Source organism: Perissodus microlepis, chromosome 2 (assembly GCF_051167445.1).
Source record: "Perissodus microlepis isolate ML-2025 ecotype Zambia chromosome 2, ASM5116744v1, whole genome shotgun sequence".
Taxonomy (NCBI): domain Eukaryota; kingdom Metazoa; phylum Chordata; class Actinopteri; order Cichliformes; family Cichlidae; genus Perissodus; species Perissodus microlepis.
The window spans coordinates 16531017-16549121 of record NC_140462.1 but is presented as its reverse complement, the minus strand read 5'-3'; the positions used below and the strand labels follow the sequence as shown (position 1 = coordinate 16549121).

The 18105-nt window shown below is 39.3% G+C and overlaps 1 protein-coding gene across 1 annotated transcript; it reads left to right on the top strand.

Moving 5' to 3' along the window:
* Positions 1 to 1271: 1271 nt before the first annotated feature.
* Positions 1272 to 16740, top strand: cenpi (centromere protein I). Its single transcript, XM_084950556.1, has 20 exons — positions 1272 to 1574; positions 4608 to 4745; positions 5228 to 5346; positions 5919 to 6026; positions 6206 to 6254; positions 6397 to 6443; positions 6669 to 6758; positions 6846 to 6977; positions 7330 to 7473; positions 10210 to 10330; positions 10593 to 10687; positions 10835 to 10952; positions 11199 to 11263; positions 11441 to 11550; positions 13945 to 14080; positions 14458 to 14582; positions 15058 to 15106; positions 15537 to 15755; positions 16104 to 16145; positions 16309 to 16740. Exons 1-20 carry the CDS (start codon positions 1412 to 1414, stop codon positions 16441 to 16443), a joined length of 2205 nt encoding a protein of 734 aa, XP_084806682.1. The 5' UTR covers positions 1272 to 1411; the 3' UTR covers positions 16444 to 16740.
* Positions 16741 to 18105: the final 1365 nt, after the last annotated feature.

Genomic DNA, 18105 nt, shown 5'->3' with positions numbered 1-18105 from the left:
TTTTGCTGCTGAATTACAGGAGGGCATTATTTTCTGTTGCAAAAGATGTTTTTCTAAAGGGGATAAATAAGGAGGCACTGAAGCACCACACTTTCACAAGCTGTTATCGTGGTTGCCACGTTGATATTTTGGGATGAGCTAGGATCTTTGTTCCAAAAGCTCATACGAAGTCCCACTTGATGTTTGTCGACTGTGCTTTTGATTTAAATTGTAAATGACAGATTTTTAAAAAAAATCCACCTGACAAGGCTGATTTCTGCAAGGCTTGATCTGAAGATTTTCTGTGCCAGTTTTGGAAAAGACTGGAAAAAGGGCGAGCTATCAAAAATATTCTAGCCAATCCATAAAGTCCAATATGGCTGTTACATTAATTAGTTAAGCATCAATATTCCATGGAAATTATGCCACAGAATATATGTGAGATGATCTATAGTGTAATGGTTTACAGATTTGCCTAAAACAGTCAAAAGATGCCAAGTTTGATACAGGGAGGAGAAATAAATCCCTTTGGAGTTGAGTCAAGAAGGGCATTAAAATAGCTTTATTCTACAAAAAAAAAAAAAGATTGTATACATCTGGGATATTGTCCTCCCACTGTAGACTGCATTCGACTAAGGATCTGGCGTCTATATGTAGGAAGACTCAGAAGTGTTGGTATTTAATTTTGGACAAAGCGTTGGAAGGCTACAGGATTCAAGAATGGCTGGCAAGATATGAGGTGCTAAAATGAAACTTCATTAGTGAAGTGAAATTTTTTGCTGTGAGCACCAAAGTAAATTAAAAGACTGATATAGCCTATATATCAGCTATTGCTAGGTTGATATGAAGGCTTCTAACCCTCCTTAAGTTCATTATCTGTAATTAATCTGTAATTTGTAGTTCTTTATAAGTGTCATATGAATGTAAACTGCATTTTCACAAAAAATGTGCTTTACAAACATATAACGGATTGAAAACAGAGTGAGCAGTAGTGGCTTGCTATGCATACAGTTAGGGTAAACACACAGCATTACTTTTGCTTTCTCAAAATAGGGTCCAGTTTTTTTTAGGCCCGCAGCTCTTAAATAAATGCAACCCATAGATACGTGAGTAATTTTAGAGTGTCAGCTTCTTTGTTCACAGAGTGTTTACGATATCTGACCGGTCCCTTTGTATTCTGTTCATCACTTTATTAAAAATGTAAAACATTTATTATGAAGAACAAATCTACACCAGTGACTATGAGGCACAGAATAACGACTGGCACTCAGCGAGGTGGAACACGAAAGGACTACAACTCCCGCGAAGCAACAGAACGGGAAGCCCAGACTGCGCAAGCGCAGGGCAAACGGTCGCGCGGATGATTTGAGTTTTGTTTGAATGGCCGAAGACGAAGGAGGTTACCGTGTTTTTAAGTTTTGGCAATGTAGAGATGGCAGCAACGCAAAATCTGTCGGATTCAGACCAATCGTCTGTAAGCGACCAATCTGTGTCCAGTCGGAGCGGTAACAGAAGTATAAGAGTTGCAGAAAAGGAGAGGAGGAAGAACGAGGCGGAGGACCCGTTTGTTTTAGCTCTGAAATACTTCTCTGACGGTACGTCTAAATATAAACCTCCGCCCAACAGCAGGCTGTGGCGTTACTGTTACTAACTATCCAGTGTTTAACCTCAGCAGAAAACAGATGGAGAAAATCCAACGAGGCCTGAAAAAAGTGTATGATTTCGTTACCTTTGTATTTAATGTGGCGTGTAACGCAGCTAGCTAGCATACGCCTCCCCTGTATTAGCATTGGGACCCCGGGGAAGCCAAAATATCGGCGTCTTTGGCTATTAGGTAACAGGCATTGTGTCGTGCCAAAACACAAAGGGGTCAGGAAGCTCGCTTAAACCTCTCACTTGATTGCATGGATATTCTTTTAAAACAAGAAAGAATGAGGAAAATACTCTAATACGTCTATGGTACTCGTATTATCTCGAAGCTCTACTTCAAGCAATTTTAAGTCAGTCATAATCGTTGTGAGCTAAACAAATTAAAATATGTATTTCACTGGATTTGATTAAAGTCTCTACTCATCACCCTGTATGTTTTGCAGTAATATAATCTAATCTTTTATTTTGAAAAAACGTCTTCCCACTTCCCCTAAGCAGGTTTTGGTTCGGTGTAGTTATGCCATATTTAGAAGTTAATTGACTGCTGCTCATGCCAATGAAGATGGCCTTGATGTTTATATGTGGTGCACATATATTTCTTTATTAGGGTACGCGTGTTGTCTAATCAGATAATACAGCTCTGGAATATTTTCCACTTTTATGAATCTCCTGCAGTTCAGTTTTTAAGGCGGTTGCCAGAAAGGTGGTTGTCTTACTGGGATCACAATGGGCTTTGGAATTCTGCATATTTTAAAGCGCTTCTAATATTTTATGTTAACATGTGTAAAAGGGAGCATTTGGAGTAGAGCTTTAGAATTTTGAAGCGACTTGGATTCATCCTGAAATCATGGACGAAAAGTTGATACATGACCTGAGAGGTTTAGCTGAATTGAGATGGAAAAACAGTCACTCTTACTATCCATCTCATCCAATCATTTCCTTAACCACTTGCCCCTTTCCGTGTCATAGCTGACAGCGAGTGAGTCACAACGGTATTACAGGGCTATTATTCTTACAGTCTCCGTGAAAACATAGATTAATTTGTTCTAAAAGATTTATGTTTTATAAAGAAAATGTTAAACCAACCATCCATCGGGGCATCTATCGATTTATCGTCTGCTTACCCAATTCATTGTCACGGGGCCTGAAGCCTATCCCGGGTGTCATAAGGTGACAGGTGAGGTACACCCTGGACAGACCACCAGTTTGCTTCAGGATTAATGCATTAAATCAATAACCCAGACAAATATAGTAGATTGACAGCTTTCTTTTGAACTAAGTATTTCAAAATCTGTTGACTTATGTGGAGGATTTCCTTCAAATAGGTGGTTAGAAGAGTTTTATAGTAATTTTAAACAACCTAAGATGTAAATATTCAACTAAAATATCACTTGCAGTCAATGGAGTGGTGATGTAACTTGTAGTTACTGATGGGTAATCATCATTATTTTTAAACAAGCAGATAAGCAATCTTCTGTCAGACCTAGTATTAAGCCAGCGTTGGAAACACAAACATTCCAGTATTTACATGAACAGGAAAGTATAGACCTACGACAGTCACAAGTAACTTTAACTGGGTAAAAAGGCTTTCAACACACCACATTATGCTTTACTACATGTCAGAAATTTGATTAACTTCATCATTTTTAATAATTGAGCACAACCTTTATTATAGTCTTTTAGCCGATTAGACATTAGTGTAGCATTTCTTAACCAGAAAGAATATGTGGAGCTGCAGTTCTTTCCAGTACAAGTGGATTTCCCATGATTTGGTTTTTGCATGTCTTTGAACATTCATGGTGAATGACAACAGGACTGAAAAACTGTGTTGTATTGAATTTTGAACCATCTCATGTGATTTTCAAGAGTCTTTATATTTCTTTAATTGTGCTCTTTTGACTCTTAGTTTTATTTTTCCCTCCAGAAATTAGTATCTCTTATAAATATTTAGATATGAGTTAATTATTCATCCAGGATTCTCTTCCATATCTTCACCATCTGTGTTCTTATTCTTGTTATTTTATGTTAGTTCTATTTAGTGCTAGTGATGAAGTGGTTAAAGGCACTGTTAGTGATGCATTCCTGAATAACTTGCCTACAGTGACCCTGGTTCCTGCAACTTATTAAAAATCTTAAAAGGCATTGGATGCATTAATTAATTAACTTGGCATAAAAGGATTCAAGGATGAAATGATTCAAGAGACTGACATCACTTGGATGTTTTATTTCAGATCATTTTAGTTGTTTTTGTCTTCACATTTTTAATGTATTTTTGCAGAAAAAGGAATGTACCACACACCTTCTGATTAAATACTTTAGCATGTAAGCAATAAAGCATCAAACATTGTCTAGCATCAGCCAACTAATTTGTTATTACTTTTAACTAATCTGACAAATATTTTCACCCTGGAGCTGTGTTGTATCTAAATAACCCCCTATGTCCTTGTAACCAAGAAAAGTCTAAATTATTTCTGTGATTTGACTCTAGTTGACAGCAGCGCTGTGGTCTGTTTTTGTTATGAATGAAGCAGACTGTTTATATCAGCTTATACCCTGTCATCCGATATCAAAGTTGCTGACTTATTCTAGTGTGTGAAACTGTTTTGTTTATGTTTTTGTTTTGTTTTGTTTGCTTCTCAGCTCATTAACACATTCCATTTTAAGACCCTGCAAGTCACTTCTTTACATAAAACTGTTTACATCCATCTATCCATTCTGTTCCGCTGATCCTTATGAGGGTAGGCTGGAGCCTATCCCAGCTACCACAGGGCGAGAGGCAGGGTACACCCTGGACAGATCGACAGTCTGTCGCATGGCTAACGCATAGAGACGGACAACCATTCATACTCACATTCACACTTATGGGCAATTTAGAATCATGTCTCTCCTGAAGTCTCTTAGGAAATATCGGTGTAAGTGTTTTTTCCATTTATATAAATGTACACACTTTAATACAATGTCACCTCTCCTCCATGTAGTTGAAGCAGGGACTCCTGTTCAGGGGAATGATGAGCTGGAGAAGAACCTGGTGCAAGTGGAAATGGTGGCCTATAGTCAGGGACTTCCCCCAGAAGCAGTTTCTATTATGCTGGAGTTTGCCATGAGCCTCCGTATGGGTAAGACTGTCTTTGCATCAGCTTCAAACTGGGTCAATTGGGGAATTTCCAGCAGGAAGGATGTGCTTGTGTAACAGAATTGTAGAGAGCAGGAGTCTGTCAGATTGAGGACCTAGCAAATGTACTTTTGGTTACACTTTTCACACTTAACTGATTTGAAAACAACAATTCACCAAGCCTGCCAGTCTTTGTACTTTCAATAGAAAAAGAGAGCAAAAGCACAACAGATCTATTGTAGTCTTCCACAATGTAATATTGTGAAGGTTAATTGAAAAGATCTTTATAGTAATATAATATTAATTGTATAGTTTATACAATATAAAGAATTATTATTTCTAATCGATGTGATGTGAGTTTCATTCTTTTAATTGTACAGTCATTTGGACAGTGTGAAAAAATGTGTGGTAATGTCTTTGATATTACGTCATTCTGCAGTCCTTAAGGTTTCTTTTGATAAATTTTGCTCTGAATTTTCTGTGCAGGGACTTCTCCATGTGTCCGGGTGCTCAAGTGTCTGATTCCTGCCTCTGTGGTGCCACAGGAGGCTGTTGTTCGAGCAGTGGTTTGGCTCAGCGTTGGCAAGATGCCCATCAGCACTCAAGTAAGTGCACGTAAAATATTTGCGCTAAAGGAAATATTATAACTTCCAATCCTTCTTTAGGGATTCAGTTAACTTTTGGGGCAGTAAAACTTTGTTTGATGTGCCTAAAGTCTTCTTCTCATTTTCTGTTCATTAATTATTGTCTGGAAGAATATTTGTCCAGGGAACGCGTGAGTCTGGCTGTGTTGCAGCTCTGTTTGAGCTCCAGTGCAGTCACTGGAGCTAGTCGTGTCTGTTTAGTATAATGATTGTAAATCCACCAAGTCCACCTTTTTCAGCTCTGCCACACTAAAATTAGCACAAGGTATATTTTGGGATTCCAAAGAGCAGCTGAAAAGTGCAGGAAGTGAGATGTAGGAGCAGTTAAGAGATACCAGCCAATTTTCAAAATAAAATACAACTCAGGCTCAAATACTCCAGTTCTGAAGTTCTTCTGGTGTGTTTTGAAGTTCAGACTTGTTTAGTTTTATGCCTTGTTTATTCCTGGGGTTACACTGAAGACATAATTTCATTGTTCTATTTGATAAGAGTGTGACATTAACGATCATCAAACTTACTTCTCTTCCATGTAGGTTCTTTTCATAAAGTGGGTATTGACTGTATTTGATATGATTGATGCAAAGGACCAGCTACGAGCAATTTATGGCTTCATCTTCAACTTCGTCACAGATGAAAATCTGGTAAGTGCTGGTGATCTTTATAATAATGGGTTGAAATGACTGTTTAGACAAATCCGATGGCATTTACACATGTCAGGCACGCTTTTCACTAAGCTGGACTGTGTTTTTAACAGCTGGCAAGATAAATAGTTATGTTTTAAAGGTGTGAATTGATTAATCATGTTGTCAAAATTTTTCAGTGTCCTTTCATCTGCCATCTCTTGTACCTTTTGACCCGAAAGGAAAGCGGTAAGCCAAATATTTTTATCCTTGAAATCAGATCCCTATACTATGAAAATACTATTCCCCCTTTTTTCAGTTTACTTCTTTGTTTCACCTTTTTCCTCATCACTTTTCTGAGGTTTTTTAACATCTCATTTTGTCGCGGTAGTGCGAGTCTTCAGAGTCAGGAAGCTACTGGAACTACAATCTAAACTGGTAAGCATCCTGCAGTTTTGATGTCATCATTAATCAAGTGAATTTCATTATTTCCTTCCTCAGTGTGAGAATCATTTTGGAATTTAATTGCAGAAATGCAACGGCACAATTTTCCCATAAACAGTTACCCTTCAGTTGCCCTTGTCGCACATCTCATTATGAAAGAAACAAAAAATGTGATGCAGAGTACAAAGATGGGACTGATTGTTTATGTTTTCTTCTCAGGGAAGACAGCCTTTCCTCCTGCACCTACTGTCACTTTACAAAGTGTTTTGCCCTGAACTGGTGACACTCTCCATTCCATCACGGATGAAGGTTTGTACATAAAACATACTTGCTCTTGGAATACGACCATTCTCTTGAAAACAAAGCAAACATGGTGGTTTTCATCTTTTGTTGCAGAGTGGGTTTAGGAACCACATTTCTCCCTGGAAATCAGCATTGATTGCTGTCCAGAAGAGGAACGGTTTGCAAGGCGCTTCCAGCATCAGTCTGGTCTTCACAAACAAGGATAAAACCAACCCAAGAAAAAGGGTATGCATCTTCTAATTGGGTTTGTAGCCAACCGTCAGCTACTGCTGCTGCCTGACAGTACCTTCCCAGCTTTTCATTTGTTGGAGGTTCACATTAGTTTGTACTTTATTTGTGCCAGCAAAAAAATTTGGCATATTTTCATTCAGATTTACACTGCAGTTCATTTTCTTGATTACTTTGAAATGTTAGACCACAGTACATTTTCTTGTGCTGCCTGATGCTTTTTTTTTTCCTTCCATTCATTATCATTGTGTTTTGAACTGTTAGTCAAAGGAGATACATAATTATTTGTATTCAAGCAGTTTATCATGATTTTAACTCCTTTGCTTTTTACTTTCTGCTTCTTTCTTAGAAACACTGCCACCTGGAATTTCCTGCTTTGATTCCTGCACTGAACAAAGAAGCTCAGTCTGAGCAGTCCTCCAGCAGAAGGGTGGTCCCACTGGTGGAGCTCCACTCTTTTGCTCAGCTGTTGGAAAATATGCATCGTATAGAGGTAATTTCTCCTGTGATAAATCTCAGAGTTCGGCATCTGTCGAGTGCCGACACTGGGGAGGCATCTTGATCTTTCGCTGTGTTGCTTCCTCTTATCTAGTTCAATTTTACAGATCAGCTGTAAATCATTTCAGCAACAGAATATAATGTATTCTAGTTGGTACTTTTTTCTAGGATGCATGGCCACTGTAGTGTCCCAGTAAATCAGATGCAACAGGAAAATGAGAATCCCTTCTTCCTAACTACCAAGAAACACCAGCAGTGATGACAGCTGTCAAAGGAACACTGCGGTCTCAGGATGGACTAATAGTAAAGCAAAAGACAAATCTATGATCTAAACCAGCGGTCCCCAACCCCCGGGCCTCGGACCGGTACCGGTCCGTGAGTCGTTTGGTACCGGGCCGCGAGAGTTGAGGCTCAGGTGAAATGTATGGTTTTCAAGGTTTTTATCGGTTTTCAGCGTTATTTTGTTATCGTTTTTATCGTTAACTCGGTTTTCCTGGGTCTTTTCACGTGTGTTATGAATAAATCTTCTTTTTTTCGGTACCGGTACTAGTTTTATTTTGTTGTATTTATCCGCGACACCTTAAAGGCCGGTCCGTGAAAATGTTGTCGGGCATAAACCGGTCCGTGGCGCAAAAAAGGTTGGGGACCGCTGATCTAAACTACTAACATGGAATTAAGAGAAAAAAGAGAATATATAATGAAAATTACTTTTTCACTTTTAGAACAAGTACACTGGCTACTTGAATGGATGGCAAGAACTTGTGACTTAAACAGGTTTTATACTTTTTGTGTCTGCTTGGGTCCCTGTCATGTAAATTTCGTCATTGAAGAGTGAGTGCAAGGAACTCATCCGTGGAGAACTGACATTATAACTTGCCAACTATGCATGCGCCCAGGCAGCAAGTTTAAAGTGGACTTGGAAGAAGTAAAACAGGAGAGAATACTCGTGAGGACTCCAGCCGTCTGTGTCTTTAAACAGGCTTTTTCATAAGGAATATATATGTAAAGATGCAGCATCTCATGCTGAGCCCCCACAGCAGGTTCACAAGAAAGGCAAAAGAGAAAGAGAAGTCCTTTTAAGGGGTCTCATAACAGGCGTATAAGGTACAAAACAAAAATACCAACTTCCTCAGGTGACTACTTACATTACAGAAAGTTTTTTTATGTATTAGGAATTTTCTTTTATGTTTAAATATGCAAACTGGGCATTGCCAGTTAAATTATGTGTGTAAATTGGCAAGAAATCCTGATCTTGGATCAAATCACATTTAAGTCACCAGTTCACCAGGCTTTGAGTGACTCAGTAAAAACTTTTGGCGCATAGATATCGAATTGGAAAGTTTGGATATGCTACTGAAGTGAGGATTTTTGGATCAGAGTACAAGTATTTATAGAATGTTATACAATTATAATGTACTAGTAAAAGAAATTCTTTACTTAAACATACACTTGAAGCTTCACCATTTGATTACATACACAAAATCCAACATTATTACTTTGCTTAAACAGTAGAGAAAGTGGAGTAAAAATATCTAAATGTGTATTTTGGGCATTTATTTTCACAAGTGGGAAAGAAGACATGTTATTGATGCAAAATGGCACAACACCTCAAGTCTGACTGCTCCATAAGAATTTTTTTTCCCTTTAGTAGCTGTGTTCAAATTGTGATATATCCTCTGGGCCACAGGGTGGCGCTGTGTTACTGTTATGTTTGTATAAGTTTGTTGTGCTTGGCCATTAAAAACTTTGACCTAGAGAAACCACAGTGTAAGTGGCCTGTGGCTGTTTATTATATTAGAGCACAAACTGACTTCATGAGCAGAGTGCTTGTCATTTTTTTAAACAGGCTGTTGCTTTTTTTTATTTTTACAGATATCATCAGCGTGTTATTTGTCCTTTATGAGTAATGAAAGCAAGGGATGTTAGTGGAGATGTATCTGAGTAATGCATTGGACAAAGTTGCAAAGCAAATGGTCATTTAGAGAGACCTCTCCATAAATGTCTATTTGCCCTGCAGATTCAGTGACCTGATAAACCAATGTAAGTCATTTTAAATGGATTGCAGGGTTTTATGCGTCATGCTACATAAATTCACCTCTTTCACTGCCCACAAAGCAAACGTGGACAATAAGGCTTGGAGGGCGTTGGTGCCAAATGTGTTTATGGCAGGGAGAGTGGTGCTTTGCCACGTGTTAGGAAAGACAGATGAGTACAATCAATTTCCCTCATAAAACTATTGAGCAACGGCATTGACAAAGGAGCATTGATTATTTCCCTCACGGCCGGCGTTCTTGTTGTCAAAAGCAGAATGGTGCTTTCTCAGTTTAACGATACAGTTGCTCCATAATTACTGAAGAGCTGAGTTGTGTCCATTTACAGTCTGTCGTTCTCTCATTCTAATTCATGTATTAAATTGACAAAGTCCCCATATTGAGAGGCAGCTGTTCAGCCACAATAAGGGACTGTATAAACTATCCAGTGTGGTGGAAGAAGTGTCCCAGTACTGCCATTATGGGGATTACCAGATACCGAGGAACTGGCTTAAAATTAGATTGGTGGCCAAGCCTGTGACAAGGACACGATCATCTGTTGGTTCTTACTCTCTTCTTATTTATTTCAGCTTCTGTATTTATTTATTTATTTTTTGCTTCTGTGTACCTGTTTGTCTTTATGTGTCTTTCTGGTTATTTTAGTTTCTTAGTCATAATTTTGCTTTATGTGTTTCCACCAGCTGCCTGCTCAGATGGGCTCGCTGCTGGGTTCCAGTCTGGCACTGCAGTACCTGGACTGTGTGCAGGATGAGTCTGCCCTCCTTCGCCTCAATTTCTGGTTAGGCTACGCTTTTCATGAAGGTAAATCGGGAACACACACTACACACTACATAACTGCTGTGACATGTTCTTTCTAGAAGTTAGAGGAAAAGCAGAGCTGACCTTGAGCTGAACCCCAACACAACTTAACTTTGTTGCCATGTTAAAGGGATTCTTTTATAGGAGGGTATGAGAGTATGTCTCCGTGTGAAGATGCAGTGCATCTGAAATCTCCTGCTGTCCTCTTTGTAGTGCTCTGAATTTTTCACTCAGTAAATACCCTTTTTGACTGTATTTTTTAAAGAGTTTTTATTCTGTGGCGATGGCGGACCCAGTCAGACTTCAGAAGAAGCTCTCCAGTTTTTGAACAAGTTGCTGTCTGCACAGCACTTTCTGCAGGTGAGCCCCTGATAGCGACGTCCACAGCTCACTGACATTGTCATTATTTCTGATGCTCATTAACCTGGCGCCACATGCGTACCTGATACGTGCTGTGTACCAAAGCTGAGCCAAAGATTTATTTCACATCATAATTTTCTCCAACAGGAGGGCTTTTCCAGTTCAGAGGTTTTCCTCTATAAATTCCTGAATGTTTGGGACGGCTCACTACTCCGTCCGCAGATCCTCGGCCTGCTGAGCAACATTCCGGTTGTTCCAAGTTCCCGTGAGTGTTACCTCCACAGATCACTGCTTTCTATGACCGTCTTTCTTCACAGCTCAATTTTCTCTCCTTATGTCTGTCAAACGTACACTTACATAACACTGGTTTTCTCTCTGACCTTGTCGTGCACTTGAATAAAATCACAGTCATGTTCTCATCTTAGCAAGCTGTCATTTTGTCCTTTATGTAGGGAACTGTAACGCATTGAATTGTACGTCAGGTACAATAGTGACCTTTTGTCTCCTTCAGAAATCAGAAGGCTTCTGTTTGAGCCTCTCATGCAGCTTTTCTTCACATCCTCGCTGTTTTTCAAGGTAGGCTTTTCTTTCACAGACACAAACAGATCAAACTTGCTCCTATTACTGTTCAAAGTTAATAGAAAAAAAAATGCTGTAGTGAAGAACAGCGCAACAAAGCCTTTGTGTAGTTCAGTGTTTTAACATGCTGCATAATTGGTTCTTTTTCTCTCTTTCGTGTTTGTATCTCTGCAGTGTGGACTGATGGAGTGTCTTAACAATATGCTGTTGAAGTGGTTGACCTGGCACTCCATTTATGCTCTGGAAGACGACCTGGACATCAGCCTCAACAGCCACACGTCCATGTGAGTTTCACATCTGTTCAGTTATATTTAGTTCCATGTATATAGCGTGTTTTCTGAGCAATAGTCACTTCAAGGGAAGTAATACTGTAAGGTGCAGAATTTAGAGAGAAAACCTGGATGATTTAGCAATCTGACGTTAGCATGCAGTAGAAAGTGGGGAGAAAGACAGAGTCCTGCAGCAGAATCGGGCTCAGGGATGGGCAGCCACTTGATTTATTCCAAAATCTGAGATATGTTGAATAGAAAATCCAAAAAAACGTGAAGACCCCAATAAATGAAAATCTAATACGATTCCCTAAGGAGAGCATTGTGGTATGCAGAGGTAAAAATCTTCCCTTGTTTCAGATATTATAGAACGTGTTCAGCTGCATAACCAGTAAGCGATGCAGAGGTCACCATCCATTAATTGTCAACATCCATTTAACACACCCTCAGTCATTTGGATGACCTCTGCATCAGCTGATGGAGGAAACAAACAGTGTGTTGATTCAGACAGCAGACATCAGTAATGACAAATTCCCTACGCAAGTGAAATGGACACCTTCCAACAGCGAGTGGTTCATTACTCAAGCCAGATAAACATTCCTGTGCAGTAACATGTGCAGGATTACTCCCCTTTTCAATCACTAGTTCAACCCTTCCACATTTCTTCTTACCTTGGAGATAAATGTCCCTGTCCGCCTGAAAAATCCTGAATCCAGGTAAAGTCACACTGTGGTCGGGGAAGTATGAGTGTGTCAGTACCTCACGGCAACACTCCATGAAGCACATCAAACTCCACTCTCTGTGTTCCCCCGTGGGGCTCAGTCAGCTCACCGCGCTCATCCATAGTACTGTCCAAACACCTCACATTCTCCACGATGATCGCTGGAACAGCTCCTGCTCTGAGACCCCGTTGTTTTCTCCGTAGCTTCTCCAGGATTACAGGCTTTGCTCGTGGAAGTAAAAACTGTCAGCACGACCAACAGGTGAAGACAAGGCAGAGGAAAATACAAACACCAGGAACAGCAAACAGAACAAAACACAAACTACAGGAGAGTGCAGACAGAAGTTAATGGCTTACAATAGTGAGAAATTTGTAGAGGAAAGAAAAGAGAGGTATCGAAACAAAACACTCAGTACATCATGGGAAGTTCCGCCTGAGCCTGTAGGAGTATAACTAGTGGATGGTTCGGTTTAAACCACAACTATAGGCTTTATCAGAAAGGAAAGTTCGAAATTATTAAGAGGTCTTTAAAATATGATGATGTAATTTGATCATTCAAGGCTTTGTATGTAAATGATTTTGAATGTAATCCTAGATTTGGAGAGCCTTTAGAATAACCTGATAATATGGAATTATAGATTTTCAGCCTAGAAGTTAAAAAAAATATCCATGATATAGTTTTTCATTGTTGCTTTGAGATGGGATTTTTTGAATATTGGTAGAACTGTAAGGAGAAAGAAGCCAGACCTCAAGCTTAAGTTTATTAGGGAGTGAATGACACATCCTGCAGGCCAAGTAATGTAATACATAGCCTGTATCTGGTTAGATACCCATGTTCTGAGAACTTAAAGTGCCAAACATGATAACCTAAATACAAAATTACATCTGCTTCGTGCTTTCTTGATCCTTGAAACTTGCACTTTGTGTCACGAAATGCCTTCTCATAGAAGTTGGCTTTTTATTTATTGTGCCTTAATTGACTAATTACTTTTTTCCAAGGACAAAACAGAGTAGTTTTAATTTTGATTATTGGCAAATTAAGTTAAATGTCAAGTCTCTTGTTGCAATTTTTTTTTAAATTCTTGATTACGTTAAATCTTGAAAGACAGCTGACATTTGTAGATGTTGCAACTATTTATCTTGAATTGAATCCATCTGTTATCCACTGGCAGTTAAAGCAAATCAGGCGGAAGTCTTTATTGATATGTTTTCCCTTTGGGTTTTGAGCCCGTTTATACAAGTCCTTTATTTGAAATTTGTTTGGGAACAAGTGCCACCTTAATATCCAGGGAAACGATTTTCTAGCTTCCAAATTGAAGGGTGGCGTACGAGTCAATTATGTTTAAATGCCTGAGCTTCATCACTTGTATAATCCTGCAATAAATGCCTTCAGTAAGTGGAAAGATCCATTTTACCCAGTGCCATTTCCAAGTTCACCTGTGGTATTTACCCAGTGTACAACTCATTGAAGAAATCATTGATCACGTATTGTGTTTGTGTGCGCTTTCCTAATATCTGTTTGAGTCAGTGTTTGTCATTTGTGTTTGCAGTGAGCTGCTTTGGATAGATTCCTGTGTTTTATATGAAAAATTGCAACAAAGTTTCAAAGGACATGAGTTAAATGTTGTCACAGGTGTCATTTAGCATCAGTTTTGGGTAAAGTGACTCTCTTTTGCCCTGTGTTCCAGAAACATGACTCTGTCGGGGTTTAAGGATTCGATGATGGAGCTGATTCACTTTGTGGGTCGACTGGCCTCTGTGGGCCTTCAGCTTGAAGGCTGTCACTGTCTCCTCCTCAGCTTCGTCCTGGACTTCTATGAGACGGTAAAAAAAAGAAGAAGCTGGAGTTAATGGGTTTATCTGTTTTGTAGCTTTGTCATAATCTGTGTTTGCGATTTGTTATTGTCTCTATATAGTGACACAAAAAATAAAACATCCTTGAGATGTTTCACCACCCCTACCTTACAGAATGATGGTATTTGTAGGGTCTGACACCTTAAAAACACAAGCCCAGTCTTATTTAGCAAAATGCAAGTAGAGGGAGAGAACATGAGATTCCCTGAACAGCTTTAAAGATCATCTTGTAGCAGAGCACACTCTTTCTAAAAGGTTCAGCGGGGATGCATATTCTATGTCTGAGCCTCTGCTTTAACGTTTTTAATCTCTGTGGGTGTTTGTTACATGTTTTTCTCCTCCCGCAGGTTTGTGACACATTTCTGAAGTATGGCCTCCCCCTCATAGTGATGCCTCCAGCTGGAGTCTTTTACCCAGCCCTGTTTGCCACTGACCCCGTCAGCGTGGACCGACTGGCCTACATCATGCACAGGTGGGTGCTCAGCACCTCTATGGGAAGCTGCCATAAGCTTATCTTAATGCATACATTAGCAATGCCCTAAATGTAGTATGTCATATGCTGCTTATACATATTTGATAAAGGGACTGAATTGGAATCAAATGGCTTAATTGAACTTGCATGTTAAGGCATTATTAATGATGGAGGCCAGGGGGCAATACCCTAAAGCCCTCTTCAGATTCTTACCTTACGTGGAATTCTAGTATCATTTATAACTCCAGGCTTTAATAACACACGTCCTTATAGTCTAACTAATTGAGTACACCCTGGGGTTTTAAAATAATTTCACCAAAGCTAAGAGTAAAAAGCCGTGACTCCAAAAGTGAAACATAATTGCACGGTGTGTTTTGACTGACCATAGAGAACTGGCTGTTGTGCAGTGATTTATGATCACAGAGGCCACTGGTCCATTGCTTTTATTTATTTATTTTTCTTCTATTTTCATCAGGTACAAAGTGAACTTGACATCAGCCAAGAGCCAAGAGAAAGTGACAGAGGTAAAGATTGATGCTTATTGCTTTTGTTATGTGAAAATGAACATGTGAACAATATTATACATTAATTTTCTGCTTTAATGTTTTAGTCGATGCTCTCTCTGTGTTTTGTCCCTTCATTCACTTTTGTAGATTTAATAGTGCAGCTCTTTAGGAGTCTACAAGCATCTACTTAAACCTGGTGACTTTAATATCTTCTCAGATGTGAACTTAAAGTTGTCCTTTATTACAGCAGTCACTGTGAGCTGCGAATTTGAAAGTACATGTCAGTCAAGCCAGTATGTGTGCCTGAAAATGTCATTGGCAGCCTTTATTAAGTAAAACAGCCTTGGTAAATGGTATTCAGATTAATCATCACAGAATCAGATCTCTGTAGTTCGGCTATACTCTTACTCCACTTTCTTAGTTTCTCCTTTTAAAATGTGCTTCTCAGCAGGCCTTTCACATCAGCCGCCAGACTTTCCGTGAGTTCAACCACTACGTCGTCGTCATGGTCAACTGCCTGTGGAACTCCAGAATGTTTCATCCAGGGATGGGCGTACAGCTGGGAGAGGAGCTGCTTCTCAAGAGTAACGTGCCACAGTACGGGTCGAGCTTCGACCTCGTCCACCATCCCGCTTTCGTGAGCTACGCGGTCAACTTTCACCAGAAGGTGAGCGCGCGTCATTTGTGTCTTGATTTGGATTGAATCCTACATGCTCCAGTAAAACCCATGCTTATTTTCATACCGCACAGGGAATTTGAATCAGCAGGCAGCGCGGTTAATCATCTTACAGACCAGCTAAATGTGGTGTTAATGTATCTTTCACAGATGATGCATTAATACAGAAGGAGATTTTATTATTAATGAGTGCGGCGTGAGATGGGGTTTTTCATCAAGTTTAATAATATCCGCACCTTTTTTATTTTTCGGTTGGGTCCAACTGCATCATCCAGCAGTTATCCTGTGAGATTCACGAAGGCTGGCTGTCGATAAATATTAATGTTCTCTTTTTATCAGTGTTGGCCGGGGAAAAAGGACATGGACCTCAATTCCATAAAGGTATGAGAGGTTCCTTTTCATTTCCCTGCATTTATAATAAAGTTCAGGTGTAGTTTGATGTGCATCGGTCATGTTTCATAGATTAATAGAGACATCTTTGATCACACAAATCTTCAGATGTCTGCAATCTCACCTGAGATGTTTCTGTGTGTGTGTGTTTCAGCACTCCAAGCCATGGAGTTGGTACCTGGAGTATTTGTTCACTCAGGGCTATGACGGCCTCAAACATTTTGTTCAGAGTAACATTAGCTGGCAGCTGAAAGCAGACGATGGTCAGGTTGACGCACAGCAAAGGTAGAAGCTGAACCCGGCGGAGAAGAAAAAAAGCGCCAACTCGCTTCTTATACCCCCCCTTTTAAAAAAGACTTGTACATATTTATCCCCTCGCCTCTTCCAAGTGTGCGAGTAGTTTTTATGTAAATACATTTATCTGTCCTTATTGTCTTGTACATTTAACAATGATGGCATAATGTGGTTTTTTTCCCCTTGTACAGCTTGTCAGCTGCAAACCTATTAATTGCACTCTTGAAAAATAAATAAGTGTAAGACTTTTCCTTTTTTATACAAATAAATAATACCTGTTGTTTCTAAAGAACACGGCACTCACAGTTCATAGTTTATTTTAAAATAATTTAAATCCCTGAGTTTTGCTTCTTTCTCGTGAATTGTAGTCCACCATTATAAAATGGTATTTGTCTAATGTTGGTAGGAGCCAACCTGGATCATAGCCTACTTGTATTTTTTTAAATGCTTTAAAACAAAACAAAAGCACTACGTGGACTTCAAGTTTCTTCTTTTTTTATTTTATCCTAAGTCAGAATCTTGAATGTTTAACTTCTGTTGTGCTCGTGTGTGTATATTGCCTACATTTCTTCATTTCCGGATAATTTTGAAGTTTATTGAAGAAAATACTTTCTAAAAGCAATTGAAAAGAACTCCCACATACTCAGTGCTGAATTCTTTTTTTTTTTTTCTTTTTATTTCAGTTTTTTGGTTATACCCAATGAAGGTTGGATAGAACCCAGTTTGCAGGATAATTTGAAAGATTCAGAGAACTGCCTGAGCTCAAGTGGGCCCTTGGGAAAAAAATTTGAACTGAGCACAGTGCATCTTGGTTATGCAACAAATTATTAATTTCATCATTTGTTGAGGAAATGAAAACTCACTGACTCAAACCCCGTGGTTGCATCCTTGGAGTCCTGTGCATGGTGCAGTGTGTTGCGCTGTCCAGTACTCCAGTCATTTTTGGCTTTTTAAATCTGTAATGCTTTATATTTTCTTTCATTTTTTTCTTGTACCTTTACAGACCAGACACTGATATAAACATGGCCAAAGTTTTGAATGATAAGGTCAGTTTATATGAAAGTAATCCCTAAATGCTAAGTTTATCTATGGTTTGTTCTACAGAATGTTTAGAGAGGAATATCCTTTTTAAGGTAGATTCTTGGCCTTTATTGCAATAACATAGAAAATCTGGGCAAAGGATCAAGCAAGGTAAATTCAAACCAGGTGTCCGAATTAGCCTTTGCCATATGGGTCACCTGCTCTACCAAATGAGCTAAACCGGCATCCAAGTGGGGATATATTTAATGTGACCCTCTCAGGCACACAGCAAACTCCAACTACAGAAGCCCCGCCCACCTGCTGTTCAAATCTTCTGTTTGACAGGGGCAGCCAATCAGAGAAAAGTTGGTTTAAAGGGTGACTAGAGATTATTGTGAACTGTTGATCATGCAAAGCTAATCTGTTGGTTTCCAAGAATAAAATATAAGGCTGGAAATGAGCGTAGTAGTTCTCCATTTATGTTCGAAGTGCGCCATCCCTTCCGTACTTATGCACCTATAACAGAAAGGTTTATGCTCATTGTTTGCTTATATTTTGTGGCTGACATAACAACCCAGAACTGGGTTGGAAGAAAAAAACGAAAGTCAGAATTTTGTTTCACATCTTCCAGGCTTGA